A 24414-nucleotide genomic window follows, 5' to 3' on the forward strand; every position below is an offset into this window, starting at 1 on the left:
ATACAGAGGTTCAAGCGCATTCATCCCGATCAGAAAAGTGGACGGAGCTTCAGAACAGACATCAGGAACAACTAAAGCCAAAGTTGAAACATCAAACTCATTGCCCATAAAGTCTTTTGGAAATTTTACCACCATCTCCACATAACCAAGGTAAGGGACTGACTGTCCAGCAGCACCTTCGATGTATAATAGATTATGTAGAGAGTTAATTTGTTGATCTTGCAAATGTTCATTGTAAAAAGAGGCAGATACAGTGGTCACCTGCGAACCAGTATCAAGAAGGCACTGACAGGTTTGCCCAGAGACAGCAACTTCAGCGGTGCATCTCGACCCCACCAGGCCCTTGGGGAGATGGACTATTGCCTCCCGGTTGGACTGCTGGAGTGTGACGCACTGGACAGGCTTCTTCAACTTTGCGGGACAGTGTGAGTCCAGCACAGTTCCTGTTTGTCCCCCAACAAGAACTGAGTCTAGTTTAACTGATTACGTGATGGTTGTTTCCGCTTCTGCCACTTTTGTTTCTTTTCACTGAACTGTCTTTTCTTAGCACTGACGAGTTCCGAATTCGGCTGGTTTTCACATTGCGGCCTGATGTGTCCATCTTCTCCGCAGCGGAAACAGAACCCAGGCTTTGGACTTGTAGAAAGATTACTCACAGCAGCTGCCATGTTCTGTTTTTCATGTGACTTAGGAACAGGATTGGGTCTTGGGGTGTAAGACTGTCGACCCTGCAACTGGTTTGCAGTTAGGACGGCTAATTGACGCTGTACTGCAGCCATCTGTTCAGTGAGTTGTGTGGTAATATTTGTCAATGTCTCATATCTTTTCCTCTCTTCTTCTCCATATGCAATCTGGACTTGTGATGATACTTTCTGTCTGGCTCCGCCTCCCCCCAGGTGCTGTTTCATTCTTTGTGTCTTTGCGGCCTCGCGATCCTCTTCAGTTCTTAACAGCAGCAGTAGTTCGGCAAAACCCGGTGGTTTCTCTTTTCTCTGTTTAAGCTGGAGTTCAGATATCAGGACGTTGTCCCAACATCCTCTGCAGAACTGATTAAGAAGATGTCTATTAATTTCAGCTTTTGGTACACCTCCCCTCTTTACTGCAAGATTTAAAGCAACCTGTAATCGCTGAAGGTAAGCTGAAGGGTTTTCACCAGCATTTTGAAAAGTGTCCATAAATTTTGCATACAACTCCTCCCCATCCTGCACCGTCCCATAGGCGGAATCAAGCTGTTGGATGTAGATATTAACAGACATGTCAGGACTTAGATGTTTCACTATGTCGGCAGCTGGTGGCAGGAGGCTGTCGAGAATTTGTCGCGTTCGTTGGATTCCGGACATGGCAGGATCATTGAGAACCAGATCCACACTGGACCGCCATGTGTCATAGTCCACTTCGTGTTGTGGTCGTGGCACCTTCCCAGAAAACACCCGGAGTCTGTGGGAAGAGCGCAAATGCACAGCAGTATCTTCAGACTTGACAATGTGTTCTACCACATACCTTTGTAACTCAGGAGGGTTGAGGTCTGAAGCAGTGAAGTTGATGGTGGCATGTCGCTCCCTTGGCTGAGCTATAGGAGCCGTGGTGGACAGTAGAGATGGAGCAGTCATTTTATACGATGACCGAGTTGTTGTATTCACTGAAGACTGTTCTGCTTTAATACCAACTTCTAAATCAGGTTGAAGCTCTGAAATTGATCTACTGATCTGGCCCATCATCTCGTTCAGCACTTCAGCATAATTTTGTCCAGTCAGTTTAGCAACTCCTTTTAAGTCAGCTAAATATGTCTGAGTTTTAGAACTTCCCACATTTTCAGTATATATTTGAGAAAGATTCTTAATGCAATAATCGATACCTGTCTCTGAAGTTTGCTTATATGGTAGGAGTGGATTCAATAAGGTTAAAGGTAAGCCAGACTCATATTCAACGATGAGCATATTGTGAAACTCGGACTCGGGTGACTCAACAGTAATGATACGACTTATCTTACCACACTGTTGAAGAAACCCTTCCACTTCCTCAGCAACTTCAGACTCTGTAACCAATACTGCATTTGGTATTTTAACGTCAAGTGTTTCAAAAATATCCATGATCAAAATAATATTGGTGAGTCTGAATGTTCAACTTGTGTATATTAAATACCCTCTCAAAACCTCCTGGCTGGCTCGCCATTTATGTAACATATTCCCATAGGGAATTGTGTATTATTGTGTAACCATTGCTATCGCTATAGAAGGTGGTAAGTAAAACTTGGGCTACAGAAGATAAGGGTTCGTCTCAAGGAGGCATTGATAGAGTAAATAAAGACACAAAACAGATCAGTTCAGTTTGGTGTTGGTACCATATATTAAGTGAACATAAAGACAAAACAACAACGACAACGCAATACCCAAAAATCTCCAATCATGCAGAAAGGTTCAATAGTTCATAGAAACCCAGGCACAATATTACTCAGAACTGGAGAATATATTCATATAAAAAGACCGGTCCACAACACACAAGAATTTCCATAGGATGCAATAGTCCATGAGCCAGAATTCATCTAATGGCTCTAAGTGTGTAGTAGTGTGTGTGTACGAATAAGAGTAGAAGGGGTGAGCAGACTACAATAGCCTCCTACCAACCCCACAAGGCAATGAGGTTACTGGGCCGGTTCTGTTCCAGGTAAATAATGGCTCGCCATCAACTGGCCCGCACTGGTCACACCTGGCCTGTATTAAATAAACAGGACCCATGATTTAGTCACTACTCATACAATTGATCTACTAGCTAGGTTTATAATAATATATATCTTGTGTACACAATACAATAGTATTCAAATACTGCATAAATAATTGTCATAAATATGTTAAATGACAAAAATAATACAAACTGAAATGCATATAAATAACACACATATTTAGGATTATTTACATTTCACTCAATACAATTTGTCATTCAGAATATAAATAACGCCTTTAAATACTTAAGACCTTTAAACGCCTTTAAATACTTAACATTGAATAAAGTGCATGGTTTATGATTTACATAATTCATTGAACCCAAAAGAACTCCATAGGAACAATTGGGAACCTAATACTACCAGCTAGAACAGCCCATAGAAATACATTCAAAGATAAATGCTGTTAGCATTAAACCAGCAGAACTTCACTAACAAGATGCATAGCATGACTAATGCTATTAGCATTAAGCTAGCGGAGAATCCCAGTGAACACATACACAGTAATGCCAAATGCTAACAACAACATGCTATCGGACACAGCAACAAACAGACTCACCAATTCCCGCAGATAATTGACACCCCGCGGCACCAGTCGGCTTCTAAACAACGGTAATGGACACTACAAATACAAAATCGCACGCTAGAGTCAACCGAGCCTTTAAGATGGAAAATAACATTATTTGTGCAGAGACGTACCGAGTGCAGCTGCTCCGGTGGCTTCCCCTTCATACTACTGATTGGGGAACTCACCGCAGCTTCTAAACCCGCGCTTGAGTGCTAGGATTGGTTGAAGCGCTCACTGAACTATCATGTGACTCTTGCATGAAAAATATAAATGAAGGGTGTGTTCAGGTGACCGGGCAAAATTAATTAAATTTGACAGAATTTTTCCCTGGGTTACACCTGCAACCTTTGAGTAGATGATTCCCAAATGAGCAGAGACTACAGGTATGACAAATCGTGCTGAAATCTCTTATCTGCCACAATTGGACACTCAAACATACACACACAGCATGTGAAAACTGTCACAATGATGATGTCTTACAATATGAGATGTGCTCCTCATTGCAAATTCTGCCATTTTGGTGACATTTATGAGGATTGTGGGAAGCAGAAAAGAACAGTGGCTTAGAACAATGTCCCAGAAATCTTGAATAATTTGAGCTTTTTCAATAGAAGAGAGGCTTTTCATGCATTTTCATGCAGTTCACACATAATAGCTGAGGATGTTATTAGAAAGCTCTGTGGATTTGGACTCTTGGTCTGATAAGAGCTTTAGGAAGTGAAATGTTAGTGAATATACATGCTGATAAAAGTGCGAGAAACATTGAAATATTGTTTAGATTAGGAAAATATGCCCCAGATACTGTATTTAAAACCCCATGAAATGATTTGAATGCAATTTTGTTATTTCTTAATCATTTTAGACTGTATTGTTAGAAGTATAGTAATCATACTATATTGAAATGATTGAAATTCAGTTTTGTCAGCTTTAAATGTTTCTTTGGTTAATAAATAAAGCAGCTGGTGTCTCGATCCAAACCGAAAAAAAACATTTATGACAAGCTTTTGTGTAAGTCGTGTTTCCAATGACAACAGCACTGAGATTAGGTGATTTTCAGCGGCCCTGGTACCTGTCTCAAGAGGGTAAATGGGAGCGAGTTTAAGCCAGCGGTGACAGTTGTGTAAAGTGTACTTTGAGGAGATGGAATGTCCTTGTATATGATTGTATATGATTGTAAAGCTCTTTGGATTTACAGTAGTACAGTCAGTAGTAAAGCGCTGGATAAAATGCCTCATTCATTCGGAGGTTGATGTTAAAGATATATGATTTTATTATTTTTTTTTTTTTTTGATATACACGGATAAATCTGTAACATTTATTTCTGGGTTTAAGTTTTGTTTGAGTTGTTAGCCTGTTTTGCACTTTTCTAAGTTTACTTCATGTGTCTCTCCTGTGGCTAGTTATTTATCTTGTGTTTTTCCTAGTGAGTACCATCACTCACAATATAAAAATGACTTCCATCACACATTATATCAAAATCCACTTGAAGTTTGAATTCAGGACTTGTGATAAATGTTTTACAGAATTTCTGAATTGCTAAAACATATTTCTCGAAACCATCACCCACTTTCTCAAAACGCAAAACCAAATCTTCAAACTATATTCAGAGAACCACTGACTCTTCTAGCAAAATCAAACAGTTGCCTTAAAACCATTTTATCTGTGCTCAAAATCAAACAAAATATTGTAGCAAAGTAAAAAAAAAAAAGTATAGTAATCACAACTTACAGTAGTCAGGTGAATATATTGTATGTATATTGTACTGAATCTTGTATAGTATTGTGTATATTCAGCACTTGAAGAGTTCAGATGCAAAAGCCTCTCAATGCCATTTGAAATTTTCTTCTAGAATGATCATTTTTATTAAGCTTGTATATGTAAGTTCAGTAATTTCACTTAAATTGCAATGAGGATTACCTATCAATTGTCATTTAAGTGAAAGTACTGAACTTGAATATATAAGCTTGATAAAAATGATAATTTTAGAAGAAAATTTCAAATGGCACTTAGAGGCTTTTGCATCTGAACTCTTCACTTGCATACTAAATTCAGTAGTCCACCTACTGTACAAAATCCAAAAAGGTTAAAAGACTCTAACTAAAAAGCATGTGCACTCAAAAATCAAAGACAGTGAGAGAATCATTCGGCCTCACCATCACATCTTCATGCTGGGTACGGCCTCAGGACTTTGTCAACATCACAGACAATGTTGTCTCTTGCCAGGCAAAGGGAAAACCCGTCCTGTGTGCCAGACCCAGCCTTGACAACACTGTCCACATCTTGCTCTTTCTCATCCTCCTCGTTCACCACCCCTTACACACACTCTTCCTCCTCTCCTTCTTATTTTGTTTTTATCCATCAACATTCAATGCAACATTTTGAGTCAATTTTGACACTGACTTGGTTCGAACACATCCTTAGAAACAAGTGTGAACAACTTTTGAGTCGTTTTTGTGTGTAAATGATGACCACTGTGTTTTAGATTTGCTTACCATTTCCCTGTTTGTGTTTAGAGTTTTCCAAAAATAGTGCATGATTTTTGCAAACAGTGTCTTAACAACCTGAACTTGTTTAATGATTTACAGAAAGAGTGATTTATTCGACAAATTGGTTTAGGCTATTGAGAATTCGGTGGATGGATGAAATGGATGAAATTCAGTTCGAAGGATGAAATAGTTTTCTGAAACAGAAGTTTAATTTTTCAAGATTTCTATTAGTCAAAATTGTCCCTAATTGAACAATCACCTAAATATGTATACTCTATGAAGCTTTAGAGATTATGCTAGTATTCTGTTCTCAAAATGTCAACTGTTTTACCAATGGGTGGTCATGTCTCTAACTTCACGGCAAATCTGTAATTAAAAAGGAGATGGACAAAGTGTAAAAGAACAAGAGAGAACCTCTACTCTCCTGTAGGATTTTTCTTGGCATATTAATATTAAATGAAAGTCAGAGTACAGCAGAAGCTTGATCATATTCCAGGCTGCTGCTCTTCCGACTTTTACAAGTAAAGAGCCTTGCATGTACACATGGATCACATGGAGGGTCACATGGATTACCCACTTTTGAGGTTTTTGAAACATATAGATGAATAGGTAATTCCTGTAATTTCGTAGAATATGAAAAAATATTAAGACTCGACAAATACGTGTTACAATCCTAAGTTACCAGCCTGTCACATTCAGCACTACATATCCCAGAATCCATCCTGGTCCACCACCTGCACGCATTCCACAACTATCACGAGCGGTCACTAATCACCTCATCAACTCCTGATATAAGGATACTCCACACACACATGTACGCATACACATTGTCTGGTCTCGCCTCTACCAAGACCGCTATTGTTTGACTCATGACTTACCTGAAGTATACTCACCTATGTGTCCAATTCACCAGTCTGTTCCAATGAGAGAAATTCACCAGTCTGTTCAAGTGAGGGGAATTCACCCGTTTGTTCCTGTAAGAGAAATTCACCAGTCTGCTCCAGTGAGAGAAACTCCCCAGTCAGTTCCACTGGGTCATCTTCCCCAGTCTGTTCTACTGGGAGAAACTCCCAAGTCTGTTCCAGTGAGTCATCTTCCCCAGTCAGTTCCACTGGGAGAAAGTCCCCAGTCTATTCTAGTGGGTCATCTTCCCCAGTCAGTTCCACTGGGAAAAACTCCCCAGTCTGTTAAGGGGGTCATCTTCCCCAGTCTGTTCTACTGGGAGAAACTCCCCAGTCTGTTCCAGTGGGTCATCTTCCCCAGTCTGTTAAGTTGGGAGAAACTCCCCAGTCTGTTCCAGTGAGTCATCTTCCCCAGTCAGTTCCACTGGGAGAAACTCCCCAGTCTGTTCCAGTGGGTCATCTTCCCCAGTCTAATCTACTGGGAGAAACTCCCCAGTCTGTTCCAGTGGTTCATCTTCCCCAGTCTGTTAAGTTGGGAGAAACTCCCCAGTCTGTTCCAGTAAGTCATCTTCCCCAGTCTGTTCCGCTGGGAGAAACTCTCCAGTCTGTTACAGTGGGTCATCTTCCCCAGTCTGTTCTACTGGGAGAAACTCCCCAGTCTGCTACAGTGGGTCATCTTCCCCAGTCTGTTCCGCTGGGAGAAACTCCCCAGTCTGTTACAGTGTGTCATCTTTCCCAGTCTGTTCCAGTGAGTCAACTTCCCCAGTTTGTTCCACTGGGAGAAACTCCACAGTCTGTTGCAGTGAGTCATCTTCCCCAGTCAGTTCCACTAGGAGCAACTCCCCAGTTTGTTCCAGTGAGTCAACTTCCCCAGTTTGTTCCACTTGGAGAAACTCCCCAGTCTGTTACAGTGGGTCATCTTCCCCAGTCTGTTCTACTGGGAGAAACTCCCCAGTCTGTTCCAGTGAGAGAGATTCCTGAGTCTGTTCCCATGAGTGAAATTCCCGAGTCTGTTCCAGTAAGATAAATTCCAGAGTCCGCTTCAGTCCCAGAGTCCAGTCACAAGCCTGTTCAGCCATCCTCAGAGTTCAGTCCTGAGCCTTCTCCAGAGCCTGAGCCAAGACCAAGGACTACTAAAACCTCAGCACCTCATTCAACCTCAACTCAGAGGAAGCAGAGGAAGAAACAGTCCTCTGCTAGTCTAGCCCCTGACCACTGCCCAGTGTCTGTTCCAGCCCCTGACATTAGTCTAGTGATGGCTCCAGTCCCTAAGCACAGCATAGAGATTGCTCCAGTCCCTGAGTTCAACCTCATTCCGTTTTTCAGTCATGAGTACGCTCCAGCCCCAGATTTCAATAATGAGTCCGTTCCAGCCTCAGAGTTCTGAATCTACATCGGAGCCCATTCAAACCCCTGAATCAGCATCAGAGCCCACTCGTACCTCGACATCATGCAAGAACCCAGCCTGATACTTCCAAGCCAAGAGACTCCCAGAATCTTTCCTGGTCCACCACCTGCATGCATTCCACAATCATCACCACCTGTTACTAATCACCTCATTAACTCTGAACCGGATATAAGAACACTACAAACACACACACGCACTGGGTGTTTCTCAAATGGAAGGCTGCATCCTGCTAAGACTGCATCCTTCCTTGTTCAGTCCTTCTGATGCTGCGTTCACACCGAACGCGAATAGCGCGTCAAATTGGTGCCTGACGCGTTCAGTTTGACGCTTGACCACTTTGTGTTAATTCACGTGTCAAAAGTGAAACTGACAGAATCGAAACCCGTTGGGGGCCATTTTTTTTTCGACCAAGCATTCATCGAGGGAGTCACTGCTCTGTATTTACTCTGGAGAGTAAAACAGCGGTGTGGGGATCATCGTCGCCGTATATTTGTGTCCACCGGACCCTTCGGAGGTGAACTAGGAGCTGTGCCTGGATAACGGCTGCTGTCAGCGTTACTTCCGCCTGTCACGCAACCAGTTTGATGACCTGTTGTCCCGCATCGGAGCAAGGATCACCCACGCCCTCATCCATCTAATCTAGCTGTCATTTATTTTTGTTTTGATGATAAATAGAGCCAGCCTTCAAAAGTTATTAACCTGTCCTGTGATTTTTTTCTCTCTCTCTCACGTCCAGACACGAACTTATGCACATGTATGTTGGTTGTCTTTACATCATAATACTATTTCATATAATCTAGATATGGAATGAATAACATTCAATACAAAATGAACATGTCTCGTATATAGAAAAAAAAGTTTTAAGTGATAAAATATTTACTTTGTTGTGCATAATCCCACCATGCATTTAGTCATATTACAAAATAATTTATTGAAGCATCCACATACTTCAGCATGTGAGCAAGCAGCTAGGCTCCTGATTGGTTAACGCAGCGCGAATTGACGCAAAGATCAGATTTTTCAACTTGGGCGGCAACAAACGCGTGAATGCACAAATAGCACTAACTCAATCATTCGCGCGTAACGCGCTTATCGCGCCAGCCGCTCAATACGTGCGAATGAGGCGTATTCGCATCTTCTGCGCCGCGCTCTACGCCTCATTCATGGCGCAGGAATTTTTTACGCGCGAAACGCGTCTTTGCATAACATTGAAATCATTCGCGCCTGATGCGCTATTCGCGTCCAGTGTGAACGCACCATGAGGCTTGTAGGCTAGTGTCCTCCCTAACAATTAAATGCTAGAATGAAACGGTCTAGTTAGAGTGCATGGCTATATCACACATGTGCCCGGCCTCACGGTCACTGTACAAAAAAGAACTATTAATTTTATTTTGGAGAAATACTTTGTATTATAAATCTTTATATTAACTGGCTTTTTTAATGCAATACAGTGAATGACAGCTGCCTGCGGCCTACCACTGGCTTACATTGTTGTCAGTTTAGTGTTACTGCAAAACAAAAAAAAACGTAATGCGTATATGCTTATCCGAAAACATTATTTGTTGTCTTACATTTCATAATAAACTCAGTCAAGCTCACTACAGACTCATTTTCTGTCAGTTTATTTCCTTAATTTGGAATGTGTGCAAAGGATTGTGGGTGATTTAAGGTCGCGAAGGATACGTCCCATGCGTCCTTCAAAAGAGGCCGAATGAAGGACGCAAAACAGAGGCTGCCTTCCAAGGAAGTTGAAATATGATAGCATTAGGAATATATAACAATTCAGTTTAGAGCACCTTCATAAATTGCGTAAATAACAAAGCAAAAACACACCAGATGCTTGCTGTGTTTTGTGCGCAATAACCTAGAACGCTCTAGCGACTACATAGCAATGTGCTAATGGTGCGTTAAAGTTCATGCCTCCTGTCATTAAACGGTTAAGCCCAAACTCACACCATTGGTTAGCGACGTAGCTCATCAGGCTAGTAGCTCGAACAAACGAAGCAATGTTTTGAAAGCACCACACCTGCACGCAGCATTTACATTTTAAAGAGAAATCCACCAACAAATTGCTTATTTAGAGTTGAGATATTTTAGTACTGAAACACTGTTCACATACATTGGACCAAGAAGATCATTAAAAATAGCTAGTTCAAAAGAACCATTTATTCACAAATCATTAAATCTAAAGACTAGGTTTAAGAGATTTACTCACAGACTTTCAATTTTGTTTTTAAGTGGCCTGTGCATTGTTACAGAACACTTACAGTAAATTAGTCATGTCTTCTTTTTTCCTACTGTTCCTCTCTTTATGTCATGACTCTGTGAAGCTCCCATCCCCTCACCCTTATGACCATAGGGTTCCATCTCCAAACAATATGGTTTTGTTCATTGCATCACTGATGCCTATAAGCTTTGTGCCGGTGAAATGTCACTGCCCACCTGGAACATATAGTTCTCTCCTTTCAAAAGGCCACAAAAGTGAACGCTTATATGACAAAACCTGTAATAAACCTGTCAGTATACAGACCTGCGTTGAGGGAAATATTGACATTTTGTCAATATTGATGTAATATACTGTTTAGGGAGCGTAATTCAGTCGATGGAATTGAAGTCAAAGCACTGACATAAAATGGATGATTAAAAGGTCAATGTTAATTCTTGAAATACAATTTTGGTACTGTTACATTGTTATCATAGTGCCAACTAGTGGCTGAACTTGTGCAATTCAAAACGTTAGACACCATAGACACTGACACTAATCATCACAAATACACTATTTGTGTATTTAAGTTCCTCCCTTTGTGCTGTTCATTGTCGGTTGTTGTTTGTTCATCGCACGTTGTCTCGTTATTCTGAGTTCGTAATAAATCTTTATTTCTTAAATCGTTATTTCTTAAATCTTCCTGCCATGAAACAGGAAGTTTTTGTAACTTAAGTGTACATCCTCAGACCTGCGCGAAGTTTTATACGTTATACAACAGTCCTGCCCTAAACACATGTACATGCCGAAATTAGCCCACAGTCATAGTGCCACCTGCTGGCAACAGGAAGTGACCTTTAACGAAGCAGCCCCCGCCGCACGTTTGACCTACATGTACGGAATTTCTGTGGCACATGGATCATGTCCAGGCGTACAAAAAAGCCTCTTGGAGCAATGCCCTAAACCCAACAGGAAGTCGGCCATTTTGAATTTTACGTCAATTTTTGGGTGATTTGGATGCGTAGCAAATTCAAAGCCACACCGGCTGAGCTCCAGAATATGCAACGCGGCCGCCTCACACCCCGACGCGCTACAGGTGCGAGGGCCCGCCCATTGCTGCTTGCAGCTTTAATTTAAATTTGACATTTTTTATATCAATATGGTATCCTATTCAAATCAATTTTGCAAATGAGTTAGGTCCCAAGTAATCTAAAAGTAGTCGGATTATATTAATTTAAATAATCGAATGGATTGCGCTACTAATTAAATTTTTTCGTGATGTAATTTGTAATCAGTAACCGACTACAATTTGTAAGTAATCTACTCAACGCTGGTGACTTTCTTTGTATCTTCCTTCCAAAGGGTGAATGAACAGCTTCTAGGTGACAGTACTAGAGAGAAAATGCAAGAATAACCATGAGAAAGCGAGACCTCAGTCCCGTCTCCTGAGCATATGTGGAAACCTAGCAACCAGTTACCCAGGGCACTCTTGGATAACTACTCAGCTGCCAAGGTGCATCTGTGTGGCAGGGAGCTTAACCAAGGCCAGAGATAGAGAGGCCGATGTGGTGACCGAGAATGGAGATGCCTGAGGCTTGGTCAGAAATATCAGCCTGTCAAAAGGCACATTCATCTTATTGTTTCTTTGTTGCCAAGGTGTTTTTGAAGGAAAAAAGCCAACGTTCTTCGCCTGTCCTCGTAATAACACACAAGTGGTCAGTCCCGCTGACAGAGGCTTGTAGCTCAATTAGCATGAGCACATGCTTGACCTTTTTGTGAATCCAAAGTATGACACATCGATCAGTCTGCTATCGTTGAATCGATTCAGATATACAGCTGACAGGGATTATCAATGGAGGTCACTTGTTCTCAGGCAACCCTTGCCATTATGGGCTTGTGTGTGATCCGTTGGTCAGCTGGTGTCTTTCTAGTGCTGGTGGTTATGGCATTGAAAGGTACAGAATGCTGTAATGTGACTGGCAAGTGAGTTATTCTGTCAGCTAGCACAATTAGAGAATTTTTTCTCTATGACAGATTTTTTTGTTTTTGCTATAACTGATGCACAAACGTGACGTTATTAGCACTGCCCCTGCCAATGTTATTTTTGAAAGCAAATTGTTTTCTTATATTTCTTTTAGAAGTTGACGTGAAAGTAGCGTACCTAAATGCAGCAATAAAAAACAAATAGAAACGATCGCTCATTTAAAAAAAAAATAACAACGTTTACGTTTTATAAGCTCAAATTGTCGCCTTTCTCTGTTCTGTGATGCACGTTTGTGACTCTCCTGTTCGAACTCGTTTATCAAAATGAACGAATCTTTTTCGTGTGGTTCATTCAACGAACGAAATGAATGAATTGACTCTGGAAAAGATTTGTTCATTTTGATGAACGAGTTCGAACAGGAGAGTCATGAACGCGCATCACAGAACAGAGCAAGGCGACCATGAGCTTATAAAACTTAAACTTTGTTATTTTTTTCTAAATGAGCAATCGTTTCGCTTGATAAGACCCTTATTCATCGTCTGGAATCGTTTTAAGCCCTTTGAACAGTTTGCACTTCGCACTGAAACTGTCTTTTGGACCTACTGACCGTTTGGTTACCAGTAACGTGAGAAAATCCTGGAATGTGTTCATCAAAAACCTTAATTTCTTTTCGACTGAAGAAAGAATGACATGATATCTTGGGTGACATGGGGGTGAGTAAATCATCAGCAAAACGTTCCTAACGTTCGTTCCTTAACGTGTGAAAACCGTGAATAACCATGACAACCAATCGAAACATACTATACAATATAATAATCAATTTAAAAGTTATGTTACGCTGTATGATATTACGCTGTAGCCACATTGGACCAGATGATTGATTCATCTGCGGGCGCCATCTTATGGTGAAACACTGGAAGTAATTTGACACGACCCTCACGGTGCATTATGGGCATTCTTTAGCCATTGAACATACTTCACTTGTACACTTGTTATTGTGGTTCATTGTGGGATTGAATGAGTGCACTCGATAATGCCCACTATGGTTTCGGACACCACTACAAATGGCTGTACCCGCAAATAGTGCCCTATTTTAAGGTATAGGGAGTGATTTCAGACACAGCCCAAGGCAACTAAGGAAACATAGGAAATAAACTAAAAGTCTATGAAAATGAAACAACAACCGAATGTGACGGTAACATTATTTGCTTCATTTCAGATGTGTTTTTTTTTACAATGTACTCCAGCATACCCCGATAAAACCAAACTCAGTGTTATGAAATGCTATAAATCCATTTTGTGCTTGCAAAGTTTGTTCTCTTCTCTGTAAAGAGATCATGTAACAGTAACTGACGTGTAAAAGGACTTCCACTTAAAGCAGCTCTTGCCACACTAGTCAAGAGTGTACTCTAATTGCTTTCAGGAGGGAAAAAAAGGTGTTTTTCTGGGCTAGTTTCACTGCAGTTAATTGGGGATCCCATGATGGTGAGGATCAAAAGGAAAAGATTTACTTTCTCGTAAAACAAAAAGGCGTTAAAAGAGGTGTTTTTCTGGGCTAGTGTCATTTCAGTTGAACATAATTGGGGATTCCATGATGGTGATGATCAAAAGGGAAAGATTTACCTTCTCATAAAACAAAAAAAACAAAAACATTGTGCACACATGCGCAACTTAAACCAGCTACCGTACATTTCACTGCTTCCAGTTAATGTCTTCCCCTTTAAAACTAAGAGTTAAGCTAAATGGCCAAATGGTTTCCATGGAGATGAAGAGTAGTCTTTGCAGATTTAAGGGTGTAAAGAATGTTAAAAGAAAAACTCAAGTGCTCATTTGCAATCCTTCTTGCATGTCCTGATTTAGAAGCGTTCCTGGGTCAACATACTTTGTTGATCCTGGAACAACATTTCCTAAGCATACTAACCCTAACCATGACTTATCCCTTCAATAAAAGGGAAATGATAGGTGAAAAAAACTGACGTAAAAGCACCTCTCCCTGGTTGTAAGGCTACTACAGTGTAGGGCTGTCAATTAATTGTGATTAATCACATCCAAAATAAAAGTTTGTGTTTACATAATATATGTGGGTGCACTGTGTGTAATTATTTTGTGTGTGTGTATATATATATATATATATATATATATACACACACACACACGCACACACACACACACGCACACACACACACACACACACACACACACACACACACACACACACACACACACACACACACACATATGCATGTATATTTAAGAAAAAAATATTTATATATTTTTATAATAATATAATAATATAATAATATTATATTATTATAATTAAAATAATTATATATTTATATATATACTGTATATATATTTATAATATAAATGATATATAAATCTATATACAGTATATACATGAAAATATTTTACACCCAATATTTTATACACCCACATATATTATGTAAACACAAACTTTTATTTTGGATTTTAATCGCGATTAATCGTTTGACAGCCCTACGGTGCAAACACTTTATAACTAGTTTGTTACGTTTTGTTTATTCTAAATTCCTTTGAATTGTAAAACAGTAAGACTAGACCTTGAGTACACACAATATGGACACTGTATGGTGTAATGGAATAACACACTGCGGCGTCTTATTCATAAAGATGAATTCAGCATATAATAAATAGGAAAACATTAAAAATGTAAAAATCTACTCGACTTTACTGCAAAAATATGGGTTCTTTTAATTCAGACAATAGGTCATGATGTATTGATCTTCAACCCCAGACAGTAACGGTTGAGAAAATGGGAAAAAAGTTTTGCATTTGCTTTTCCAAAGGTCAAGTTTGGTGAACTCTGACCTATGAATTTACATCAGGTGAAGATATGTGACCAGTCCCAGACAGCATCTGGTACACAGATGGGGGCCTGGTTCTGCATTTGGGTTACGAGGGGCCATTTAAAAAATACGGTTTTCAACTATAACCGGAAAACTTTTTTCCATTCATTTACACGCCAACAGCATTTTGGGCGCCTTAAAACGCAAACTTTTTAAAACGATTTTCAAAGTGCAAGTTTTTGAAAGCGGTACCATCATAGTCTCTGTGTCTCTGGTGACGTCGTGTGCATGGTGTGTGTAGCCCGTTCTCATCCCAAGGCGTCATATACTGACGCTTTTGACATTTTGTCTATATCCAACGCACATGGCACCCTTTAGCGTCAATATGAGACAAATATTTATATATATATATGGGGATATATAAGGCTCCTCCTAGATGTATAACCCTAAACCTACCCCAGACCTAAACCATAACCGAACAAAGCTCATGTGCGTGATATTGACGCTAAAGGGTGCCATGTGTGTTGGATTTAGACGAAATTTCACTATAGACGAAATTTTTAGACGAAAGTGTCATATATGACGCTCTAGGATTTATTTATTTATTTATTTAAAAGAGGATGAGAATGCGTTGGTATTACGTGTTCAGTCTATAGATTTCTTTACAAAGTGACATCGCCCCCTATTGGCCTGGCATGAATAATCCAGCGTTTTAAATCGTTTTCACTGATCAGTGTGAAAAGTGATCGCATTGACAACGTTGGCGTCTGTTTTTAGTACATCCTTGTCGTGTAAAAGTACCCTTAGTTGCTCTTCAGGAGTAATTCCGCAGAACTCTACCTCATGGTTTGCTTGTTGGGCGAAATACTTCGCACATGGCACCCTTTATCGTTAATATAACACGCGAATCCAAGGCGTCGTAAATCCTTTAGCGCTAATATGAGATTACCCTACCCTACCCCACACCTAAACCTACCCATCACAGCATGTGTTATATTAACGAAAAAGGGTGCCATGTGCGTAGTATTTCGCCGTTTTGTTCAAATATGACGCTAAAGGATGAAAATGCGTTGATATAACATAGTAATTGTGTGTCTGATCTGTCTCAGTTGCTACATTTATCATTTAATGTCACAATGCCAGATGTTTATAGCCTGGTTAAAACCAGACCATCATCGTGTAAAGCCCGCCCCAACGTTTCTGATTGGTGCCTCGATTTCGACGGATTGGAAATGGGCTTGCCATACAGAAGTTGTCTGGGTTTTCCCAGGCTAAGATGTTTACTGACTGGTTAAAACTCTCCTTTACTGACAAGCTGTAGACTCTTATCTAGAGACCAGAATATGAGAACTGGGGCAGTACTGCTTTGACTTGGCCAGTAAAAATATCTCTTACAATAGAAGAAAAAATGGAAGGAAAAAATATATCTGACTGAAAGTTGAACTTTAAAACAGATAATTAAGGAATACAAGTAGTCCTTCACATCATCTTAGACAGGATGCAGATTTGTTGTATAACTTCCATGATGACTTCGGGGGCTTCCTTAGTTACCATGTTCCCTAAGCCCAGTGCAATTAGATTAAAAGGGCACGCAGATGTTTTGCCAGTTTTGTTTGGAGGTATTGCATGTCTTAGTGGATGAAGTTAGTGTCTCATTAAAAGCGCTGTTCCTCTGTACAGTCCTATTTCGAGTGGTTCATGAATTTGAATTTGGGAGCGTTAATCAAATAAGCGTCTCTAGAGAATATCCAGTCATCACTCGACATGAGAACCTGCAAGCTTCCTCTGACAATATCAGAATAACACAGCACAATTTCACTCCCAATAGGGGTTATGTGTGGGAGTGTATAGAATTATAGGAATAATACACCCAAACATGAAAATTCTGTCATAATTTTCTCATCATGTCATTTCCAAACCCCTGTGGCATTAATTTTCTCTATACTTATGATTTTTCTGTAATAATCGCTGTGCTGCTCTTATTAAATATTTGAAATCAATTGTGAATAAATGTCATTGTCTTGGCATGAAAAAAAAAATGAATGTACTAACAAATGCATGTGCTTTATTTTAATGCCATGGATTAGCCTCCTTTGAAATCAGCTTACCAAGAGTAGGCAGCCATTTTTATTTCAAACTTTTGAGAGATAATTAGTGTTTTTGTTGACTAGATTTTATCCTCTGAATAAAAATGTCTAAACAATACCCTTGAATTTCATGATATTAAATAATGAATCATAAAACATTCAATATATAAGAACGTTTTCTAAATATTACAAAACAAGTGTATAAAGTGTGTCAAACTACCATTTCTTAGTTTTGCTTCTTCCTGGTGCAGCTCATATTTTAATCATTTTGTAACGTTAAAGGAGTAGTTCACTTTTAAAAAACTTTTGCTGATAATTTACTCACCCCCATGTCATCCAAGATATCCATGTCTTTCTTTCTTCAGTCGAAAAGAAATTAAGGTTTTTGATGAAAACATTCCAGGATTTTCTCCATATAATGGACTTCAATGGGAACCAAACGGTTCAAGGTCCAAATGGGAGTTTCAGTGCAAACTGCAAACTGTTCAAAGGGCTTTAAACGATTCCAGACGATGAAAGTTTAAGTTTTAAAAGCACTTCCTTGCTCTGTTCTGTGATGAGCGTCTCTCCTGTTCAAACACTGTTCAATCTTTTTTTGAATCACGCGAAGGGTCCTAGATAAGACCCTTATTCATCGTCTGGTGTCGTTTAAAGCCCTTTGAAGCTGCACTGAAACTCTCATTTGGACCTTGAACCGTTTGGTTCCCATTGAAGTCCATTATATGGAGAAAATCCTGGAATGTTTTCATCAAAAACCTTAATTTCTTTTCGACTGAAGAAAGAAAGACGTGGACATCTTGGATGACATGGGGGTGAGTAAATTATCAGCAAAAGTTTTTTTAAAAGTGAACTACTCCTTTAAAGGGCTTTAATTCAATCCATGAACTGAATACCATCCATTCCCAAATCTACAGCCATGAAACCATCAAATCTCGTTTAATCAATTTAATCGCTGTGGGTGTAAATGGGGCTTTAACAATGACGGAGCTATTTCTCATTATAGGATGTGTGAGTCATTCTTGTTGATGCAAGTCTACATGTTGACGTAAATATGTATTTATATTTGTGCTTTCAGAGGGCCCAGTGATCTGGCGCATGCTGACCTACCCTCCGGCTCGCCGTGCTCTCATTGTGGGTTGTGGACTCCAGATGTTCCAGCAGCTTTCTGGCATCAACACGGTCATGTAAGTCTCCTTCACTCAGTTCTCAGGTGTTCTTTGAATCTCAACTGAAGTACTATTATCAGTCTGTTATCTTTTTAAAGGGGACATATCATGTAAAATCCACTTTTTTAGCCTTTAAATGCATTTTCTTGTATTTTATAAGTACAGAAAATTTGAAATTATTCTCTTCAGGTGCTTCGTATATATCTTTAAACTCTGTTTTGGTCAAATTTTTCAACCTGTTCAGATTTTTCTGTTCTCTATGACGTTTTTTGAACAATTACGTCACAGTATTTGCAGCGGAACTGCCAAATAAGGACATTGACTACCGGTCCAACACTTCGAGCAATCCGCCTTTTTTTATTTCCCGCTCCGATTTTGTAGTCCAAGCTCAATGATGCAGAAGTTACGAGAGGGAAAGTCAAAATGTTCGGTTGTTGGATGTAGTGACCCTTCAAAGATTCGAACTTCAACAACCTCCTCCAGTATAAAGAAGTTTTTGCCGATCGACTTCGTCTGAATGAGGGGTCAATTCCTTCTATCTTTGGAGACGACGACGAACAGAGCATTTCGATAAGCTGTAAATATCGTAAATAAAAATAAAATACTTTACTTTCTTAAAACACATGATGGTCATGGTTTAGCAGTACCTTTGTCTTTCTTTGTTTTTGTGTTGAAGTAAGTTGACCCTGCAACACATGCGAGACTTTTGTAAATGTAAATGTAAAAGAATCAAAGGTCAACCTGCTGAAAAGATGTGTATATGTAAATATGGTCGGGCATTTGTTAATATGCTGATGGTTGTGATGTCATCATAAACATGAAGATTTAAAAATGTCAGTTTAGTTTCAGTATATACAAGTAATTTAGTCAGTATACAAATTATAATTATGAAATATATCTTGATTCAAATATGTCTCCTTTAAAAAAAAATGTTCATTTATGTGGGAGGAAAGACTGTTTCACAACTGATTCAAAATTCAGAAGTTGTTCATTCACATTCACAGATGTGACTGTGCCTTTAATTCTCATGTGAGCGGAACTTTAATGGATACCCTTCTAAAGTGCGATTTCCTCTTCGTGATCTCTTGTCTTTTTCGCTCCTTATTCACTGACTATTTTTCAAGCATTGTAAACAATCTCGGAATGTGTGCTGTTGCTAAGCAACCCCTCATGGCAAAACGAGAAGTGTTTATGGGAGAGAGGGCGGGAGAGGGGAAAATTGTGTGTGTGACAGTGTGTTTGCTTACTTTCTCAGCTGTCATTTTGGAAGATGACAGGTCATGACAGATGGATCCTAAAACGGCATTCTCGGTCAATCAAACACCTTTATTCTTATCCTTCTGTCGTTGTCAATCAATCTGTCCAAAGCAGGTTTAGACAGACAGTATAGCAGTTAAAACTGACAGGTACACTCACACACACACATATGAAGTAGTGTTTGGTAGGTTTAACCTGATGTGCTATTTCATATTTGCCCACAATCCCCTACTCCTCAATTGTTCCTGCATTGTCAGATGTCAATCCTTTATACACAGGAAGTCTTGTTGTGGGAAGTGTTGTCTGTCAAGCTTAACCTATGGACGAAAAATTACCTCTCATGGAGTAAATGTCTTGGGGGACATCTGCTAATTTGATGTCAGCCGGAAAAATCGATTTGGTTTGGAAAAACACACATCTTACACTGCTATATGTTTCTAATCAGCCCGTTCTCATCCCAAAACGTCATCTGACGCTTTTGACCATACGCCAACATCCGACGTTTTAGAGTACCCTTTAACGTCAATTAGATGACGCTATCTAACCCAAACCCTACCCCAGACCTAAACCTACCCACGTCATCTAACTAACGCTAAAGGGAAATCGTCAGTTGGATGAATGACACCCCAGGATCGCCATCAAGGGTAGCCTAAAACATCGGATGTTGAAGTATGGTCAAAAGCGTCAGTTAGATGACGTCTTGGGATGAGAATGTGTTGTACTAATGGCTGTAATTACAGCATCACAGAAATTCAAGAAGTGTTACAGACATCTTGAGGATCCAATGGCGTTACAAGGTTTAGTCTCAAGCACTTATAATACTTTTCATTGGTTAAATATTCGCAAAACCCACAGACCGACGTAAAGGGTCACCGATGGAAATGATTTATGAAAACCAAAATTCATATGAAAGATTTCCAACAGTTTCCGACAGTGGCGATGAAACTCCTCAAAAGAATTGCATATTTAACAAAGGTGGCTAATTCGTACAAATTCGTACAACCTCATACATATGAGTTTTGCTAATTCATAAATATTATGAGTTGCCAAATATGTGTGAATTCATACGAATGACCTGCAACTGACTCCGCCCCTAAACCTACCCATCACTGGGGTTTAGACAAACCATACGAATTCGTACGAGTGAGGTCGTACGGATTAGCCACCTAGTGGTCGAGGTCGTGAGAACACAAAGACAATAGAATTGCTTTATCAGTGACAAGCATCCCCTCCTGATGGACAAGACCCCTGTGTAGGTTGAAGCACTGGCCATGCTGTCGTAATTAGCTTGTGCTAATGCTTCCTTCCAATCAGACATTGAACTAGTCTGTTTTCCTGCAAACAGCTTTATCTCCCCTTACTCCACTCCCAAGCCATTATTCACATGCCTTAAATGATAATTAATGAGTTATTTAGTGTAGAACATTGATGTTACATGCTAATACCAGAGTAACATTTTAACAAGTCTGAAGGGTTGTAGAGGAATCAGTTTTGCTCATGTTGGGTTGTCGTTGGTTTCTGAGATGGCATCCTGTGTGTGTGTGTGTGTGTGGCAACTGAGCCTCATCTGTGCCTGGATAAAATGATTAGATTAATCCCTCTTGCCGAAACAGGCAGAGCAATCCGGAATCTCTGCGTTTTAATAAAGACGGATGCTCATTACAGTCACTAGTGGTCATCAGCAATACAGATTGGTTCTAGTGACACATTTTTGGCCTGTTTTCTTTCTTGCTGGCACGCTATGGCTTGTTCCTTGGGTTTGTGACAGCGCTGGCACCATTGGCCTTTGGCGCTCTGTGTTTTTGTGATTCGTATGGAGTTGTGCATGATTCATAATTACCAGCTGTGAACCTCCCACAGTCTGTTCACTGACCAGACAAACAAAAAAGCTCTGATCTAGGCTGTGTTTCCCAAAAGCATTGTTACCAAGCTATAGTTGCAAGATCCATCATTACCAACATAGTTCAATGATTCAGCGTTTCCCAAATCCATAGTTCCAGCGAACATTCACAAATATAGCATTGCAGCTATGGGAACTACAGCTCAATTCCACTGGTGGAGACATGAATATGTATTGAAAGTGGGTTATATACTGTATGTAGTATAATAGTATCATACATTTCTCATTTGGGTCCTTCTTGGCCGATAAAAGGCAGAAAATGACTTTTTAGTGCTTGTGCATTGTAGACTACAATCCCCATAGTGCATTGCAATGCTCAGCTCCACAGGCCACTCCCACTACTCCGCCCATCAATGTAGACTAGAGTTGAGCTCCACTCTACGCTACCGCCTGGAAATCACTTCGCACAATGAAATCAGATAATGCGCGCCAGTATAATATGACGACGTAAGATCGTCAAGGCGGTGCCCGCGCCATCAGTCAATGGATTGGCGTGATTCTATGTGGGCTTCAGACAATCGGCACACTTACTCTTGATGCGTAATTTTACACGTGAAATGCAGCCAAACCTTGGAGCGTTTTGTCTTCGGCATCTTCATTAATCCCCTCGCTATCAGACGTTCCGGGAGTCTCCCGCATATTGATAATGGCTCCCTGATGCCCGCGAATTGGTTAAAATCTCGCGGAATCTAGAGCGAGTGAGCAAGAGCGCGCATGTGAGACAGATCAGACTGCGCTCCAAACCGTATAGTGCACGCACGAGGAATTCGGTCTGGTTATAACCGTTTACGTTTGAACCGGTTCCCTATTGGCACCGTGTTTCGGTACCCAACCCTATCCGTAATGTATCCGTCTCTGTATTCAGTACCTTCGTCCATATTTTCAAAAAGTTTCAGCCGGTGAAATCAAACGCTTTGGCACTGATCTGTGATTGGTCTGTTTGCGCTTTAGGTCCAACCCCCTATGGGCGGGTCTAAAAGGGTGGGAACTAGTACTTGTAGTCTTTACAGAAATCCCCACTCTTACACTTCGTCCTACAATGATGTAAAATGAAGATTTTTGCGTCATTGTAGGAGAATAGTGGATCTCGGATTTTTTTCCGGACTCGCGGATTTCTCTCGTTTTAGGGGAAAAACGCGACCATTCAATAGTATGACTGGATTGCTAACAATGGAAATCTAAATGCAAATGAGTCGAGTGCTTTCACATCTGTAGTTCGGTTCATTTGGTCCAGACTAAAGGCGAAAAATTATACTTTGTATCACTTTCAGGCATCCTTTTCACACCACACTGATTGCTCTAGAGTCTAGTCCGAATCAGTTGATGAGTTGATTAAACGAACGTAAAATGCAGTCACATGACAACATACACATAACTCTTTGACCAGATGTGTCTTGAACATATTTCCACAACTGGTAATATTAATGTTAGCATGCAGGAAATTTCCAACAGAACACCCGGAAGTAAACGAAGAGGAGGAAAATCCGGCAAACATGCCGAGAAATTGCTCACAATGTATGTTCAGAATCAGCATGAGATTTATCCTTTCGCAAATCCCCTCGTAAAGTCTAAAGTCATAAGTCTAGACGCGATATAAATAAGAGATTCACTGTGCAGTGCGGACAACTTCAGTGACTTCAGTGATTCAGTGAACTTCAGAGCGATATTGACAATCTAAATAATAATTTTGTTTGACGATGGCAGCTGATTTAGTCCAAAAATGCGCAGTTATTTGGCATTTGGGTCTATTCGAGGTCGGATCACGTTCTCATCACAAACGAACCGCTCCAGAGTTCGTTTGAAAGCGCACCGAGACCACCTCTTGGAGAAGGTCTCGGAACCTCCCCAAGGGGGAAAACGAATTCTGGTGCGATTCAACTGAACTAAATGAGGCAGGTGTGAAAGCACCCTAATAGATCATGCTCTTGGGCTCAATAAGCAAGCTGACATTTAGTACATTGCATGTGTTTTATTATATATAAATAAAACTATGAATTTTACCTCAATAAACTCCTAATAACTGCTTATTAATCGTTAGTAAGGTAGTTGTTAGGAGTTGTATTGGGTCGAATTAAGGGATGCAGAATAAGGCATTAATATGTGCTTTATAAGTACTAATAAACAGCCAATATCCTAGTAATATTTGTGCTAATAAGCAACTAGTTAATAGTGAGAATTGGACCCTAAACTAAGTTGTTACCAAAAAAATTAAGTAGTCCTTAGATGCCATATTCTTGAAGAAATTACGCGATGAAAGCTTCTGACTTTATAAACCGCAAGTACTGTATACAGGAGTAAACTGTAAATCAATTACATATTGCATGTTAACATGATTAAATGTTAACATGATTTTTTTTTCTCCATTGGGTCACCTGATGGAGTTTTAGGACACCTTCAGGTCACTTCATGGAGTTGCTCAGTTGGGGATATTCAAATTAATTAACAATAATCAATAATACCCTATCAGCTCTTCCAAACGTGGATGTTTTTCCACTAAGAAATGAAGATTGTTATTATATTTTGATTGACACTGTGAGGATAAAATAAAAATAATAAAATGGCTATAAAATTAAAATAATGAATGGCTTTGTGTACTGCAATAACTGACCTGGGATTTGGAATCAATTAAATAGCCAACCCGATCTCACGGAAATTCGTACGAATTTTACGAGGTGACTAAATCGTACGAATTCATATGACCTCACTCAAAAGATTTTTTGCTAAATCTTACACATTTTACGAGTTGCCCAATTCGAATACATACGATGACCTGACCCCGCCCCTAAACCTAACCGTCACTGGGGTTTAGACAAACCGTACGAATTCTTACGAGGTGACTAAATCGTACGAATTCATATGACCTCACTCAAAAGATTTTTTGCTAAATCTTACACATTTTACGAGTTGCC

At 39.9% G+C, this 24414-nt stretch overlaps 1 protein-coding gene across 1 annotated transcript in view; it reads left to right on the forward strand.

Moving 5' to 3' along the window:
- The window catches only part of slc2a13a (solute carrier family 2 member 13a), a 71805-nt gene that overhangs the window by 25255 nt on the left and 22136 nt on the right, over positions 1–24414 (forward strand). The window contains exon 4 of the mRNA XM_039668475.2: positions 18258–18366. Coding sequence (XP_039524409.2) covers positions 18258–18366 — 109 coding nt within the window. The remainder of the gene's footprint in view (positions 1–18257; positions 18367–24414) is intronic.

Source organism: Pimephales promelas, chromosome 24 (genome assembly GCF_988280905.1).
Source record: "Pimephales promelas chromosome 24, fPimPro1.hap1.1, whole genome shotgun sequence".
In the NCBI taxonomy this organism is placed as follows: Eukaryota; Metazoa; Chordata; class Actinopteri; order Cypriniformes; family Leuciscidae; genus Pimephales; species Pimephales promelas.